Genomic DNA, 17,121 nt, shown 5'->3' on the forward strand with positions numbered 1-17,121 from the left:
TAATATATATATATATATATATATATATATATATATATCATTTTTGAAAAAAAAAAATCTATCCTCACTTCAGACACAAAATGTTAGAACTGTGGATTGTCACACCTATCTAGGTGTTTACACGTCAATAAATGATAATTATTTGTTGGACCGTTTGGTTCATAGACAATTTATTTATTTATTTATTATTTTTTTTAAAGAACTACATACGTGATCACTGAAAATTGTGTACCTATAAACATTTGCATTACTATGAGTACTGATCCAATAAACTTTGATTTTGATATTCAAATGAAGAATCCCTTCATATCAAACGCTAACAGGAGTAAACCATGATTAGGTTTCATTTTATTTGAATTAGGACATGCTTCTAATTCTTTAAACGTTCGTGGGTGTGTTTGGATTTACGTTGAAAAAGAAAAAAGCTCGTTTGAGCTCCTTGAACGCTTTATCTTTATGTTTGGCAATGATTTTATTCTGTAAACGTAAAAGTGATTTTTGTCTTTAACCTACGTTTACCAAAAGCTAAAAATTCTAGCTTTTCCGTTCAGCTTTTCACGTTGGATTAAATTTTATGTTTTATGTACCAATTATACTCTTTATTATTCATATATTTATTATTTTCTTTTTTATAATATATCTTTTTAATACTTTCTTATGCATATTATTTTTTATAAAACTTCTGTTTTTTTATATGAGTTCTTTTACTGTTATTGTTATTTTTTTTTGTATAGAATATTTTTTTTATTTTGTATTATGATTCTATTAATTCTATTAAAGTACTAAAGAATACTGAGAATACTAAAAAAATATTAAAATTTATTTAAATATTTAAAATAAAATTATAAGATAACATAAAATAATTATTTAAACTCATGTCCTTTTTTGTAATTTTCTATCTAAAAGTGATTTTCAATAATGTAATCCAAACAATATTTAGTTTACTATAATCCATTTTGAATAAAAATTACCAAATATAAACCACGTTAATATTAACTCACTTTTGATCAAAATCACTTTTACAAAATCAATTTTATACAAACCTCCGTTTGCAAACGGTAATCCAAACACACACCGTATAATTATATATTCACATAAACAAATCTCCTTAATTAATATTCATAATCAAGCCCACTTACTTTTACTTAAAATTAAAAACTAAACAAATAGCTTGTAATATATAATTTTGCCGTCCTAAAAGATTCAGCCATTTTTTTAATAAGTTATATACCATCCTTCATTATTGCTAGACAAGAGATAGGAATAAAATTAGGTACCGTGTGGAAATAATAACAAACATATTTTATTATCTCTTCATACATAATTTATTCCTACCAAAGAATTTAACAACGAAGACAAAACAAAAACATGACATCAATATTCCATTGAGACCCAAAGACTACGTTTGATTTTAAGATCAGAAAAAAGATAAGGTATTGAAAATAGAAAAAATAAAAATTAGTATTTTTATATTTTATTTAATAATAAATTAAACATAAAATAAAATAAAAAATAAAAATTTTGATTTACTCTTATTTTTTTTCTTCACACACAATTTAGAATAAAAGATAGAATAATAAAAAATATAATTGTAAAAATTTGATAGTAATAATAAAAGAAAAAAATAAAAAAATAAGTTATGTTTTTGTCAAGTGTCTCTGTGATAAAAAGGAGACAAAATACTATCTTTGTCTCAGGACACAATATCTTACATGCTAAACATGATTTTATGTCTTTGTGTCTATATCTTTTCGGTAGTGTTTGTTTTGAGATATTGAGATGGAGACTTGGAGACTCGTTATCACGTTTGTTGGTTCAGAGACTGATATTAAAATTTTAGACTCTGTCACCAAAATATTTCAGTACCTCCAAAAAGTAAAGACATAAGGGCCTGAAATTTTTGGAAACATTGACTCTTTAATAATATTTTATACCTAAAATACCAATTTCAATTAATTAATTTTAACTTTTTTCTTTGTATAAATTAAATTAGAGTTTCATTCTTATTTCAATTTCTATCACCCATTTACACCAAATCTTAATCTTTCAATTTCTGTCTCTGTGTCTCAATTTCTCAATTTCTGTCTCTATTCCAAACGCTACCTTCACGTTTTTATTAACAAAAGCAGTCCAAAGTGTTGAAAAATATAAATTTATGTAACTTGTATTAAAAATATGCCAGATTTGTTTTCTTGCTGTCCATGCACAAATTTTCCAAAAGTTGAATTATTCCAAGAAACAAACATCATAAAAATATGCCCTAATAATATTCACTTGGATGAAATCAATTACAATAATACAACATACACAAGACAAATAGATAATACTAGAAATAATCAGAAAAATTGTAGCACCAATGAAACTAACTAATTAGTAATTAATTACTTAATTAATTAATTAATTACCACCACGATAATGATACTCATTCTCAAGAGATGGTTGAGTTCTAATCATGCTAGCTGATGGCAATTTTGTGTCACCAATCCAGAATGTATCAAAAGCTTCTTCAACTTCTGAAACTTTCTCCATTTCCTTTATTTTTCTCCTCTTAATAATCTTTATACCTACTAAGATCAAAGCCAATAAAATCAACACAACAACACCTATTACAAACCCTAACACCCACCACAATTTAGAAGATTCTTTTGCTGAAGAAGATGGAATCACAAGTGTGTAATGTCCTTGGCTTTGTGCTTCACAAAAATATGGCTTGGTCATGTTGCTAAATTCAACCGTGCCATTGTCACCAATCTTGGCACAAAGTGGTGTAACGTTTTTCGGGTGTGACGAAACGTTTCGAAACCGGATAGTAATGTTGCCTCCTTGAGTGTCAATTTTGATCTTTTGACAATCTAACAATTCTTTTTCTGAAGAACTATAAGCAATGAAACCAAGAATTGGAGCAATCATTGTGTAATTTGATACATTGAAATAAAGATTTGACCATTTGCCTAAGTTTTCATATAGTATTGCAATTCTCTTCATACTAGGTTGAGCCACCACCTTAGGTGGAAGACTAAGGAAGCTATGATTCAATCCTCGATACCAGAACGAAACGGCGCGCAATCTCACGGCGGAGATCTTCATTCCTGTCAAGTTGGAAGGGATCGAAATTTCGTAGACGATGGCTGTTTTTATAGACTTCCCTTTCACATCTTTCACGGCTTGCTTGCAGAGCAAGTCATCTAACGATTCGAGGCTATCAGTGATATTTGAGCCTCTAACAAAAGATGATGATAAGAACAAGAAAGAAACATTGATAATCAACCATGTAACTTGCCACCATCTATGGAGGATCCCCATGAAAAAAGAACAAAAGAAAAAATGTTATCCTAGAAGAACTCTTGTTCTGCCTCTAACAATGTTGAGTCCTTGAACAATAGCTTCTTCTTTCATGGAAAATGAAAACCATGGATGAACACAACCCATTGAAGCTTCTGTTATGATGATGCACTATTTTCAATACTCATTAGTGTGATAGAAGGAAAATTTCACACCAAAAAACTCTAGGAAACTCCTTCACAAAAAAAAAAAAAAAGTCTACTTAAGAGAAGGTAGAAGAATTCTCTTTGAAATACTTACCTTTATTTCTATTCTTCCATCTTCCTAATGAGTTTCTTCTTATAAGAGAAACCCACAATAAGATATTCCTAGTATATGATTGATACAATGAAAAAGTTACAAACTTTAATCATGGGTTTGGTTGGGAAGGTAGGCTTATACCACCTTATACCAAATGATTGATAAGGTTTTCCAAAAAAGCAAAAAGGAATGATGGTTGTGATGTTAAAACTAAAAAGCTTCTTCTTTCTGCTGAACTCTTCAAACTCTTTTGTTCCTATAAATCAGAGGCATATGTGGAAGAATATAATAAATGAGGAGATGAAAACATGAGCTTTAAGATTGTGATGTGGATAATTGGAACTTTTCAAATAAAGTGTTTGATCATGCTGCATTAAAATTTGTCATTGACTTCTTGTCATTATTATCTGTTGGATTCTTAAACATATAAGGGTGTTAATTAGGATTAGGATACATAAAATATATTAATTAGTATTTAAATTTTGTTTTTTTTTCTTTGATTTGATTCTATGTTACATGTTGGTCAAAGGAGAAAAAGGAGAGAGAATGAGTTGGAGATTGACCTATATATGCCAACTAAGAACTTAGTTTCTAGTTATAGTTATAGTGCCATATGAGAGGGCGAAAGCTATGCACTTCCAAGTATGAATACCTTTTTGAGGCAAATAAATCGGTAGCAATTTTTTTCAAAATAAAAAATAAATAATTTTTTGTCTAAGGTATTATATTAGAAGCCAAATTGTCCCATTTAGTTATTGGATGTTTATGGTGAATACTTTATTCTTGTCTTTAAAAATTTGCTTACACGGTTTTGGATGGGAGTGGTGGTTAAGTTAAGCCATTATTCCAATCCAAATGGTAAATACAAAATTCAGCTACTTTCATCATTGACCTATCTCACATAACACACAATTGTACAAAGAAAAAGAAAAAACTACTAATTATGTTTTATATTTTACAAAATTAAGTCTAAAGTATTGTACTATTTGTTAATTAAATAAAATTAAGTCTAACTATTTTATTTATTCTATAAATATGTTTAAATATTTTTTTTATTTGATTTATAGAAAGGTGAGTGGAAAAACTTAATCCTTAAAAATTAGAATGATATATTGTATGATTCCTCTCCATGAGAGCTTCTTGGGATTTTTTACAACTAGAGATAAGGAGTGTGATGATATTATCATGATCATAAAATTAAGAGCAACTTCATCTTAAATTTCAATTTATGGTGACTGGTGAGAAGATTAATTAAATTAAATACTTACAAAAATTATTCGAGGCTTATGTTTGTAACCAACATGCAACTTATCACCATATCTATCTTATATTATCATGAATGCCTGCTATATCATTCTCCACTTACCTAAGATAGTATCATAAAATTAGTCACATGCATCATTGTTAACAGAAATGTTTGGGTTTCAAACTTGTAAGAACTACAAAGTATGTCCATTTTCAAATTAAGCTATCTAGAAAATACAAAAAAAATCATGTGATCTATGTAGCCGATTCCATCTAAAAAGACAAAACTCGTATTGAGAGTGTGTTTGTAACTTGTGAGTTAAGGTTTTCAAGGGGAAGGGAATGGTTTGAAGTGTAATTATGAATTCATTTAACTACCCTTCTCTTCCTTCCCTCCCTTTCCTTCAAGAACCCAATCTTGCCAAAAATTCATAGGAAGAAGAAGTGAAGAGATCAAAGGTATTCAGAGTAATGAATACACATAAAATTTGCTACATGATTTAAAGAAGAAAATGGGGTTGATACAAGGATAGTAGACATTGATATGATGAATCTATTCTATACCAAAGGGATATTAAGGATACACATGCCTCTTTTTTCAGAGATTTTTTCAAATAAGGATACTTATGCCTCTTATACAGAAGATACAACTAAATGGAAACAAATGGTGTTCAGCAAGATCAACTTGACTTAATTTATATCTCACAATACCATTCTATTCAGTTCCAGTGATTTTCTTCTTCAGTCCATCAATATCCTCAGCTAGCTCCTTTCTGCTAGACTGTATCAAAGTAAAACACTTTGTTACTTAAATGTTCAATCTCATAATGGTTTGACATGTGTGACCGATTAACCAAGGCTTTTTTGCGCAGAACAAAATGCGTTAACGTTCTAAACTACCCTCTATTCCGTTTCAAAAATAGTATGTGCATACAAAAAGTCAACCACTCTGTATTTGTGTATAAATACGTATGCTGTGTAACTCATTTTCAGTGTGTATTTTGTATCTTAACATGTATTCTATACGGGTGACTAATATTTTGTGTACACATAGCATGGTTAATTCCATTTTACCTATCATTGCCACTTTTTAATATGATCTAAGGATGTACTAGAAAACGACAGTGATAGATTGTATCTGGCAAGTTTGTCGAGACAAATACAACGACACTAAGACTCGACAAAATTCTATGTTTCGATATTTTAGGTGGTTAGAAATTGGCAAATTTTGTCCATCCTTATAGAGACATTTAGCATGTTACTATATCTGTCTCTTTCTCCAGACACTGTTTGTATCTCCCAAAATCTTTGTATTTTTGTCTTGAGACAGTTATCTATCAGTGATGGAGGGAGTAGTAAAGTATCATGATGCATTTTACTTACCTTAAACAGAAGGTATCGGTAGACGAACCATCCAGTGTACCCTAGCCCTACCAACTCCATAATCTTTGGAAGCTGAAACAATGTAAAGATTACTTTAAGGTTGTTTCGCCGAGCCTTCTAGAGGATAAAGGGATTACAAAATATGAAAAGAAGTGAATTAAATTCATGAAAGAGTTATGACTTACCAAGGGAACTGAGTTTATTGCACCAACAAGAATTGAAGATAGCCAAACAGCAACTATGGCGCCGCCACCATAAAGAAGTACTGTGGACTTGTTTTCAACAGCATCCCACTGATAATGAGTAATGTAGGGATATTATATCCTCTTGGTTAAAGAAATATTGGCAAATTCAAATATTGGAATTGCAAGGTTGTCAATTTGTCAAATGAAAGTTCTATAGATCAAATTAAATCGTTCAAAATTTTCAATCAGTAAGCTTGCTTGCCTTTTCCTTCAAATCTGTGAACAACTCGTTCGCGTCTACTGAACCAGATTCCTCCGACGAAGCTCTTGTTTGAAGCAGACAAGGTTTTTGGGACCCTAAAGAGGGAGGCAATAAGAAAATAATTTTAGCACTGTTAAAAGACAAACAAAAGGCACCGTGATTAAACTTAATAACTATAATAACTAAAATGGAACAAATCGTAGGAATACTAGCACATTCGGTTTTCCACTCGGAATCACAAAACCATGGTTTGGAGTTTCAACATTCCCAAACTGGAAAAATAAAAACACTATGAGACGCGCAAAGGTAGGAAGGAGGCACTTGTGGTAAACTAAAACTACAATTATGAACTAAAAGTTAGGCAAAACAAGTGTATAAACCTCTAAGACAATTATGAACTAAAAGTTCATTGCCCAATTCACATAGCAAATTAGGCAACCACACCAGCTCCTAATCATGTTTACCAGCCTCAATTTCAAAATGCAAAATCCTTTCAATTTCAGTTACTTTGCATTAGCATCTCCTCTGAAATAGTCAGCAGAATCAATCATATTATGGAATAAGGGCACATCACTATCTGATCTGCCACTAAAATCTCTCATTCACAATAATCTAGTACTAACCACTAAGAATTTACTCAGTAGTAAAGAAATATATACAAATATTAAAGGGTAAACTATACTAACCTCGTGTTATATCTCACATGACACTCCTCCATTTATAAAAGTACATACTAATCTCCTTGAAATTTAAGTTATATGACACTCCTCACTCTTTCTTGCATTGTTATTTGAAATATGCAGCAACATCTTAATGCTAAGGGATTTGAGCTCAATGATACTGTGATATAAAAATCAACCATAAATCCATAATTCATGTGGTTTTGAAGTTAACAATTCTTAAAAAGGAAATAGCAACAATGATTATAAAGCCATGAAGGGCACTTCATAGGATTCAATTTCAAATTTTCAGCCCAAACCAAATCTAATTGAAAGCTCACACCCCAGTATCTTTGACTCACAAAGTTTGAAACTTTATTTGCAATATCTAAGAATTCAACCCAAAAGAAAAGAAAAACATAAACTTTAAGGAATGGGTACCTGAAAAGTGTTTGAGGGAAGTTGAGAAGAAAGGGGTGGTGGTGAAGGAGGTGGTGGAGAGGCGTGGAGGAAGATAAGGCAAAGCAGAGCAGCGTGCAACGTTGGTGGTGGTCGGAATCCTAGGATGGAGGAGCACGGTGGTGGCAGCCGCCGCCATTATTAAAAGTTATTGTTGTGTTGTAGCTTGAGAAATGAGAAGAGTTTGTGAGTGATGATCCTGTTCCTATCTATCCTCAAAACAATCAAAATTTAGAACTTTGGTTGGTGCGACTTTGTTTGTTTACTTGCCAAAGTGATTGAAGGTTATTGGATATCCAATCCAATATGAGTCAACAAGGTGACACGTGGATCACCCTTGCTTTCTCATTGGTTGCTTCCCTATCTTCAAAATCCACATCTCAAATAGTGGAGAGAGTACGTGACTGAATTTGACAAAATTTAGTAACCATTTTAATGACTTATACAGTTATATATTCATAAGAGTTTGATGAGTTTTAAGTTTTAACTAACTTGATTAAATTCATTTGTGTATCTAATTAAATGTGGAGAGTTTAAACTCAATTTATAAATACAAGAATAGAAATTAATTTGTGTTAATAATGAATTCACTCATTTTCTTAAACAAGTGTTGAGAGTTTGAATTTTAATTTATACATATAATAAATTCTTAAATAAAATTCAAATTTCTTGTCCACACAACAACCACAACAACAACATAGGCATTACATACTCGCCCACACGTGTGTATTGCTGCATTAAAGTTCTTTTTTTTTTTTTTGGGTCACGGCTGCATTGAAGTGTTTGTGTGTGCCGTTGGAGTAGAACGAAAAGAAAGAAAGGTTATGGGTTTGGCCCATCGCGATTGTTTCTTTTTTGTTTGTTTTTTATTAGGCCCTACAGAGGAAGTATGGGAATGATTTCCATAAATATCTTGAAGATCTTCCTTGCACACCAGACGACACCCAGCCTGCACTATTCTCAATGAACGGCCAGGCCAACTCCTCAAACCAAATCCATAACCTGTATGCATTCTTTCAAGGTATTCTCCAATGGACAGAAAGAGAATGTAAAGGTGAGGTTGTTTTGCCTCCAGAAGAGGAACACTCCTGGTGATCACGTGAGACTCACCCCTCCAATCATCTTTATCCGGTACCATTATTTTGTTGGCTGATGTTTGTGTTGCCGTGTAACAAGTGATCCATGTACGGTAATACTTCTGAGGCCGATCCGCTACCAGCAAGAAACAGAGAGCATATCCCAGCCATTCAGTTGGAGGAGAAGGATGAGGAAATGGTATTTCTGCAAAGGAAGAGGACTTTTGAGGTGCAAACCATGATGGAATTTCATTGCCTGTGATAAGCATGTCGAATGGTGTTCTCGGAAAGCAAATCCCCTGAAATTAACATTTTTTTTCCGATAGTTAAGGAACGTGTGATTCTCCGAAGAGAGTAGCCACAATTTCACAAAGACACACAGGAAATAACACAAGCAAAAATAAAAGAGACCTGAAATTGGCATAGAATTGCAATATTGAATAATTGACAGGAATGGATAATTATGTCAAGAAATAGTAGGGTTACAAACCTTCCGTTCTCTTGGTAAGTGCCATTGTACAGGTGATGCAAAAATGCTGCATTTGCTAGATGGATGGAATGTAGAAGTTACCAATGAGGCACAGTTGATTGCATCTATTCTTTTTATGCTTAATGGAAATAAAGGTAGTTCTTCAATGGCAGTATTGCTTGCATAAAGTTCTTCCAGATTATTCATTTCCTGTAGGCACTCTGGCAAGCTACTGAGTTTCGAGCAATTAGAAACATTAAGAACTTTGAGGGACTTCAACTTATGAATGGTATCCGGAAGGCAAACAAGATACATGCAATTCTGTAAATGCAAAAGAACAAGTCCAACCAGACATCCTAGTGATGAAGGTAGCTCTGTTACAGCAGTTCCATCCAAATGAAGCTCTGCTAGATGTCCCATGCAATTCCCAAAGTCTGGGACAGTGTTCATGTTTGAGCAACCAGAAAGATTTAAAACCTTTAATGAACTCATCTCCATTTTACCTGGAAGAGCTTTGAGCCTTTTGCAGCCTTTTAAGTTCAATTGAACAAGTTTCTTGAGGTGCATAACAGATGAGTGGATTTCGGTTAGGCTTGTACAATGTTCAAGAACTAATGATTCGAGATTCGGAACCTCCACAAAGTCAGGGGTTTGGTTTAGGTTATATGAAAAACTCAAGTTGATGCACTTCAACTTATGTAAAATCTGATCAAAAGTATACATGTGAAAGCAAAATTTCAATGTTATTGTGATTTGTGAACATCACTAAAACATAGTTTGAAAAAAGCACTTAACCAAGGGATTTTACCTTTGTTCCGTGCCAAAGTTGTTCAATTTTGCTGCAAGACAAATTGATGTCAACAACATCCAGTTGATCAGTAAGTGGCAGAGTTTTCAGAGGGCATTCTTGCCAGTCAAGAACTCTGAGTGCATAAGGAAGGCAATCAAGGCCATGGGAAAGACGATACACATTACGTATCTTTAGCAACCTTAGGTTGCTGGTCTTGGAGAAAGCTTCAGAGCTCCATCTTGCTTCATTTGGTTGAGCATAGTGTATTATTGCTTGAATTGCTTCAGTTCCCTAACATTCAGAATTGTATTTACTCAATAGTGCAATATTGTTGATTAAAAGATAAAACAAATGTTTAAAGAAAAAGAAATATCGCATGCCATTTTTTGTTGATCTAAAACCAATGGCACAAACCTTATTTTGTGACAACACACGGCTGATGTCATCATGAGACCACAATCTACTACGTTTTCCTGGATCATTTGGAGATTCTTGAAACACTATATTCTTTCCCATTTCTTCAAGTAAATCATGCATTTCCAATTGATTACGCCTACCAAGAGTGACCAAAGATTTGTCAATCAAAATATCAATTCCAATTTGTGGAAAATGACCACAATTTTCTAACACTTCTACTACGTCATCCTTGTCAATGCCTTTGAAGAAACAAGCAACATCCAAAAACATTTCTCTCTCTGTGCTAGCCAAACTTTCAAAACTTATTTTCAATGAATTTTGGATTTCAGGGTGTGGAGAACTTCTTAATTGGTTTAAAGCACTATCCCAAGCCACAGGAGTTCTTCCACAAAGATGGGATCCCAATACTTCAAGTGCCAATGGAAGGCCTCTTGTGTATTGAACCACTTCGCTGCACAAATTCTGATATTGGCTTTTGGGTTGATCTTGTTTAAAAGCTTTCAGACAGAATAAATGAAGGGCTTCTTCCTGAACTAAGCCTTCAAGCTCGCATGTCTGATGCACACCATGTATCACTAGCAGATGCTTATCTCTAGTAGTGATTATTATTCTGCTACCGGGACCAAACCATTCTTGTTTTCCGGCTAAGTTCTCTAATTGGCTTCTTTCACTTATATCATCAAGAACAAGGAGGACCTTTTTGTTGTGCAAAGAGTTTGCTATTATTTTTACCCCATCAAACAAATTATGAAAGTAATTACTTCTTACAGAAAGATGAGAAAGAAGTTCCCTTTGGATGTGAACTATGCCATTTTTTGCAGAAACCTCTCTAATGTTTGCAAGAAAGCAACTAAAGTTGAACTGCTCTTTGATTGATTCATATATTAATCTGGCAGTTGTTGTTTTTCCTATGCCTCCCATGCCCCATATACCTATGAAGCGAATGTCATCCAACTGCATACCGATGAGTGAATTCAACTTTTTCATCCTTGATTCAACACCAACGAGGTTTCCTACCCATGATGGCAACTTAGGAATCAGTAATTTTTGTATGTGATCAACAATTCTTTCAATCAATGCTGCCTCATGACTGCATGGAGGGAGAAAAAATATAGGCTATGATTATAAATTTCGCATGTCCATGGTTAGGCCTCAAGTTTAATTTTCATGTACTCAAGAATTAATGAATGGATCACAACTTGGATTTTTATGCATCGTCTATTTTCTATATACAATGATGACTTATCATTTGAACAAAGAGAAAATTCGAAAACTCGAAGACTACTGTCTACTGCACATTTGATGTGTGCTCGAATCATTTACAAAACCATTCCTTCTTGATTTTTTATATAACTTCTAAACATTATAATGAAAATAGATGGTTATGACTTATGCATGACTCTAGAGTATGAGTTAAATCTACTCCTTAAAACTTGAAATACTTGACTATGGGCCAAGAAAATAAACTAGTATATATAGAAGGGATTGATCACTTTAACTATGTTTGGTGTCCAATTCTCTCATTTTGGTACCAAAAGAATAAGAAAAGCTCAGATCACTAGGGTAAAAAATAATCAAAGTTGCTAGTATAACAAAATGAATGACAAGAGAACTCACTTATCTTTGGAGTCCCAACCGGAATAACTTGCAACTTTTTGCAATGCATCTCTCCATCTTTGGACTTTCCCCTTCTCTTCTTTGAACCTGTCTTCATGTTTTCTGAAAGCTTCTTCAAAGGTTCCTCTCTGATACCTTACATCAGAGGATTCTACACCATAGAAGATAGGAAAAACCACTTGGTTGAACTTTTCCCTGCACTCAACGATGTTTTGCAGCTCATCCAAGCACCATCTTGAGGAAGCATAGTTTGGTGAGAGGACAACAAGCGCAAACATGGACTCTTGAATTCCCTTGATGAGCCCTTCAGATATGATTTCCCCACTCTCAAGGTCATGATCATCCTTGAAAGTTTTGATACAACCCCTTCTTTCCAGTGCAGCATAAAGGTGATCTGTGAAGCCTTTTCTGGTGTCTGCACCCCTGAAACTGATGAATACATGGTTGATCCATCTACGGGTCTTGATGGAGGGAGAGGGAGAGGAAGAAGAAGGTACATCAGTGATCATTGCTGATTCAAGAGTTGACTTTGATTTTGATGGTATTGTTAAGAGTATGAATATGGTCTTTTTAAGAGCCTTGGTAGGAATGTGTGTGGAAATTGGAATCACTGGATCGGGGAAACTTCAGATACAGTTGCAGAAGTTCTAATTGGAAGAAGGCTGAAGAAAACGCGGATGGCAAGGGACAATTTCTCAGAAAGTGTGTTGGTAGGCTCCATCTTCCATGAAACAGATTGTTTGACATAAAGTGATGTCAAATTTTCAATAAAGTAAAAGTATTTGAAATAACATCATGTCGCTGTGATATTTGTCATTTGGACAAAGATTTGAGTTAAACTCTAAAATAGTCTTTGAAACCTAAGATTTCAATTGCACCAATTAAAATTGAAAAAAATGCACTATATTAGTTCGGACCTATTTTTCATTAACGACGTGATGACATGGCATGATGACGTGAACGGTAAGTGACATGTGTCACTTCATGATTTGGTCACGTATAATGATATAATAATGTGGTGACTAGTGACACGTGGCATGCTGACGTGGATGGTTGTGCCACATGTCACAATGTTATTTGGCCACGTGTCCAGTTGTACCATGTATCGCAACAGTATTCGTTCATGTGTCATCCATTATATCATCGCTATATATGCACCAAATTAATCCCTCACTTTACATTAAGTGACTCATTTTAATCCCTGAAATTGAATGTCGTGCACCAAATTAGTCCCTTCACCAGTTTTTTCGATATTTTTTTTGAAAATCGAAAGGTAAATAATCCCTTCTTCTATGTTATCACTTATCACATAATAAGTTTAATTACACACGTATTTAACATATAAAATATTTTTTCATATGTTTTATTTGAATATAGAGCATTACCTCAATTAAATTCTAAATAATTAACTTATCGCATCATTTTCTTTCTCATAGAACTATAAAACTTGAGAAACACTTGTGTAGTCCTAAAGTATATTTCATATGTGTTCCAAAAGCGTATTTTTATGTGTTGGGATTGGTTAAATATGATTATTTCAAGTGTTAAAATATATGGGAAAAAGACAGATAGGTCCCTGACTTTTCAAACTTTTGACAAATACATCCCTGACAAAATTTAAATACAAAGTCCCTGACTTTAACAAACGGAGGACAATTTAGTCCTTCCGTCTATTTGCCTCTCATACACATAACGGAACTTGCTGACGTGGCTGAAACGGTGTACAGGTGTTCGTTACGGTGCCACGTTGGAAGGGGAAAAAAGTTCGAAGGACAAATAAGTCCTTGACGTCATTTTACAAATAAAGTTCAAAGGACAAATAGGTCCTTGAAAATTTTTTTTTCATTATACTTCTATTATGCTTCTATTATGAGAATTTAGTTTATAAAATTAGACTAATTTTTTTTGTATGAAAAAAATATTGGTGTTTTTGTTGAAAATGGGAGAATGTGGTGTAATTATAGATGGGTGGATTTTTTTTGTGGGATGTCAACACGTGGGGGGCGTGGTGAACACGTGGCATCATTCTGGCCAACACGTGGGGGACGTGTTGAACACGTGGCAGCATCTTAGCCAGCACGTGGGGCGTGTTGAATAATTTCCACAATACTGTAATACACTTCAAATGTCAATATTCAACCAAAACACCAATTTTCTTTCCATATTAAAAATAATTTCTGATAAAATTATGCTTGTATTTTGAAATCTAGTTAACTTGTTTTATTCTACAATTTAAATTATTTGTATTAAAATTGTAAAAATTGGGCTTGTTATGTTTCTACTCTTTTTCTTAAATTGCATTAGTTTAGTTTTAGTACATTTGTGTATTATATTAGAATTTGTTAAATTGCATTAGTTCAGTTTTCATCATACCAGTGGCATTAGTTAGCATCAATTTATTTATGCATCAAGTTAGCATTAGTTCATTTGTGCATCATTCATGTATTAAGTTAGCATTACTGCATTTGTGTATTATATTAAAACTAGTATTTTTATGCATAATAACATTACGAGAATATATTTTTTTTTTAAATTATAGTTCACTTTGTTCTAACAGTATAAATTATGCATGACACAAAAGATTTATAAAATCAAACTACTTTTACAAAAAAGTCGTAAGTTGACAAAAGTTTTTGACTAAGAAGACCAAGATATCTACAGATAAAAAATTAAATAATAAGATTTTTAGTTATTATTTTTATATGGAAAAGTCTAATTTTTTATTAGTAATTAATTTTAACATTCGTTATCTAAAATTTAAAATAATTTAATGTGTATAATTTTACATTTAAAATATTTTAATTGTAAAAAAATATCGAATGACATATTTTGATTTGTCAAATTACTAATATAAAATATAATTATATATAGAGTAAAAATAGTAGAGAGAAATATAAAAATGGAGAGAGGTAGATGAGAGAATTTAGGAAATGAGTTTATTAATTTTGAAAAAAAAAATTCTCAAGGACCTACTTGTCCTTCGAACTTTATTTGTAAAATGACGTCAAGGACTTATTTGTCCTTCGAACTTTTTTCCTCTTCCAACGTGGCACCGTAACGGACACCTGGACACCGTTTCAGCCACGTCAGCCAGTTCCGTTAGGTGTATGAGAGACAAATAGACGGAAGGACTAAATTGTCCTCCGTTTGTTAAAGTCAGAGACTTTTTTGTATTTAAATTTTGTCAGAGATGTATTTGTCAAAAGTTTAAAAAGTCAGGGACCTATTTGTCTTTTTCCCAAAATATATAAAGCATACCTATTGCATAATAAAAAACATGAGAGAAAATAATTTATCTTCTAATTTCAAAAGAGTATTAGAGGAATTCTTTTAAAAATACATTAATAAATATTCCTATTGGAGGTACTGACTTGATAAAAAAATCCCCCCTTAAGTAAATAATTACTAGTATCCCTTTGTTAGATTTCAATCTATTCTAATTCTAATTGAAATAATTAACTGAATTAGCAATAATTTTCATGAGATGAATCACTACAATCAATGAAATATTACTTCAGCTGTTTTCTTTGGTTACCAAAATATACTCAATATTCAATTCAACATCCAAACGAATGAAATTGTTATTATAATGTTGCATATAACGAGCTTTGTAGCTAAAAAAGCATACTGTTTAACAAACATCTCATTGTAAATTATCTGGTAATTTCAAAGGGAAAAAGGAAATTTGGGTCTTCTCATCAGTTTGTTTTAAGCTTCGAAGCAAAGCACTCTCAAAATCTTGAAGACACAACATTTGAGCAGAAAATGATACCTAGCCGGAGCCTTCAACCTTCCATATAAAAAAAAAAGAGTTTAATCAGTACACAGTACTTTCATGCAAACCAAAGCTATCACTTCCAACATAGAGTTTTATTTCAACTGAATCTTTCAAAATCAAATCTGTCTCAACTTTTTGGCAGAATGTAAAATGCAGGAAATGTGTATGTTGAGATTGATTATCTTGTATACAATTCCAAACACATTTTGTGCCTCTATCTTTATAGTTTTGTTCATGTTCTTGCCACCAAACACAGCCGAGAGTAATTATTCTAGTTTCAACATGCTTATAGACTATAGTGTTTGTATAATTGATTTGAGATTTGCATAGCCTGAACTTTAAGAATTCTCAGATTTGCATAGTTAAGAGAAAGTAGGATTTATAAGAACATAGTCAAAGCACAAGTGGGTAGGTTTGATGCAGAATATGCTCGAAAAAAATGATATCAATGTTTGTTCGCGAGGAACTTTTTTTTTTATTTGTAGAAAGTAAAGGTTTTAAAGAATATTTGGCAGTTTTGCAACCAGGATTCAATACTCTTTCACGTATTACGTTGGCACGTGACATCTTGATGCTCTAGAAAACAATTGTTGGAAATAAGTAGTATGACCACAATCCAATCAATTATGTATCAAATAATTTGTTATTATTATTATATTAAAATATTAATATAATAACGTCCTAAATTAAATTTAGAGATTTATTATTATGATAGTGATCATAATATTGAGAAATAAATCTTTTATAATTTAATCTAAATTGTTCTTGGTCATAGGATTATTAAAAAGGGCATTAATAATCCAAAATTATATATATATATATATATATATATATATATATATATATATATATATATATATAAGGGTAAAAACCTAAATGAGCCAAGGAGAGCTCAAAATTACCTAAATCAGCCAAATGGAAAATCAAGACGTGAATCAACCAGGACGAATTATTATATAATTCGAATCAATATGATTCGAATTTGATTTGCATGTAATTCGAATCATATCAATTCGAATTACTAGGAAGCCAAAATGTGAATGAAGTTCGAAACAACTTGTTTCGAATTACACCAAGCTAATTCGAATCTAGTTAATTCGAATTAGTAGGAGAAGTGGCTATTAGAAGAATTCGAATCAAGTTGATTCGAATTAGGTGAAATTGGAGTTCCATAGTAATTCGAATCAAGTTGATTCGAA

The 17,121-nt window shown here is 32.4% G+C and overlaps 3 protein-coding genes across 4 annotated transcripts; all 3 read right to left on the reverse strand.

Annotated features, from left to right (window-relative positions):
• Positions 1 to 2,265: 2,265 nt before the first annotated feature.
• On the reverse strand, positions 2,266 to 4,020 carry LOC130961266 (uncharacterized). The gene has a single exon (XM_057887037.1). The coding sequence runs from the start codon at positions 3,301 to 3,303 to the stop codon at positions 2,398 to 2,400; it is 906 nt and encodes a 301-aa protein (XP_057743020.1). The 5' UTR covers positions 3,304 to 4,020; the 3' UTR covers positions 2,266 to 2,397.
• Positions 4,021 to 5,173: 1,153 nt separating this feature from the next.
• Positions 5,174 to 8,147, reverse strand: LOC130961268 (protein CURVATURE THYLAKOID 1A, chloroplastic). The gene is made up of 5 exons (XM_057887039.1): positions 7,758 to 8,147; positions 6,658 to 6,752; positions 6,396 to 6,503; positions 6,211 to 6,282; positions 5,174 to 5,608 (listed from the first exon to the last, which is right to left on the reverse strand). Exons 1-5 carry the CDS (start codon positions 7,912 to 7,914, stop codon positions 5,543 to 5,545), a joined length of 498 nt encoding a protein of 165 aa, XP_057743022.1. The 5' UTR covers positions 7,915 to 8,147; the 3' UTR covers positions 5,174 to 5,542.
• A 222-nt stretch (positions 8,148 to 8,369) lies between these two features.
• LOC130961264 (disease resistance protein RPV1-like) lies at positions 8,370 to 12,866 on the reverse strand. 2 transcript variants are annotated; one of them, XM_057887034.1, is made up of 6 exons: positions 12,145 to 12,866; positions 10,525 to 11,617; positions 10,129 to 10,401; positions 9,824 to 10,025; positions 9,342 to 9,754; positions 8,370 to 9,150 (listed from the first exon to the last, which is right to left on the reverse strand). In XM_057887034.1, exons 1-6 carry the CDS (start codon positions 12,651 to 12,653, stop codon positions 8,539 to 8,541), a joined length of 3,102 nt encoding a protein of 1,033 aa, XP_057743017.1. In that variant the 5' UTR covers positions 12,654 to 12,866; the 3' UTR covers positions 8,370 to 8,538. The 2 variants fall into 2 exon arrangements, with proteins under 2 accessions (XP_057743017.1, XP_057743016.1); XM_057887033.1 differs by having other exon boundaries at positions 9,342 to 10,025.
• Between the last annotated feature and the right edge of the window lie 4,255 nt (positions 12,867 to 17,121).

The sequence above is a fragment of the Arachis stenosperma genome, chromosome 2 (assembly GCF_014773155.1).
Source record: "Arachis stenosperma cultivar V10309 chromosome 2, arast.V10309.gnm1.PFL2, whole genome shotgun sequence".
Taxonomy (NCBI): Eukaryota; Viridiplantae; Streptophyta; class Magnoliopsida; order Fabales; family Fabaceae; genus Arachis; species Arachis stenosperma.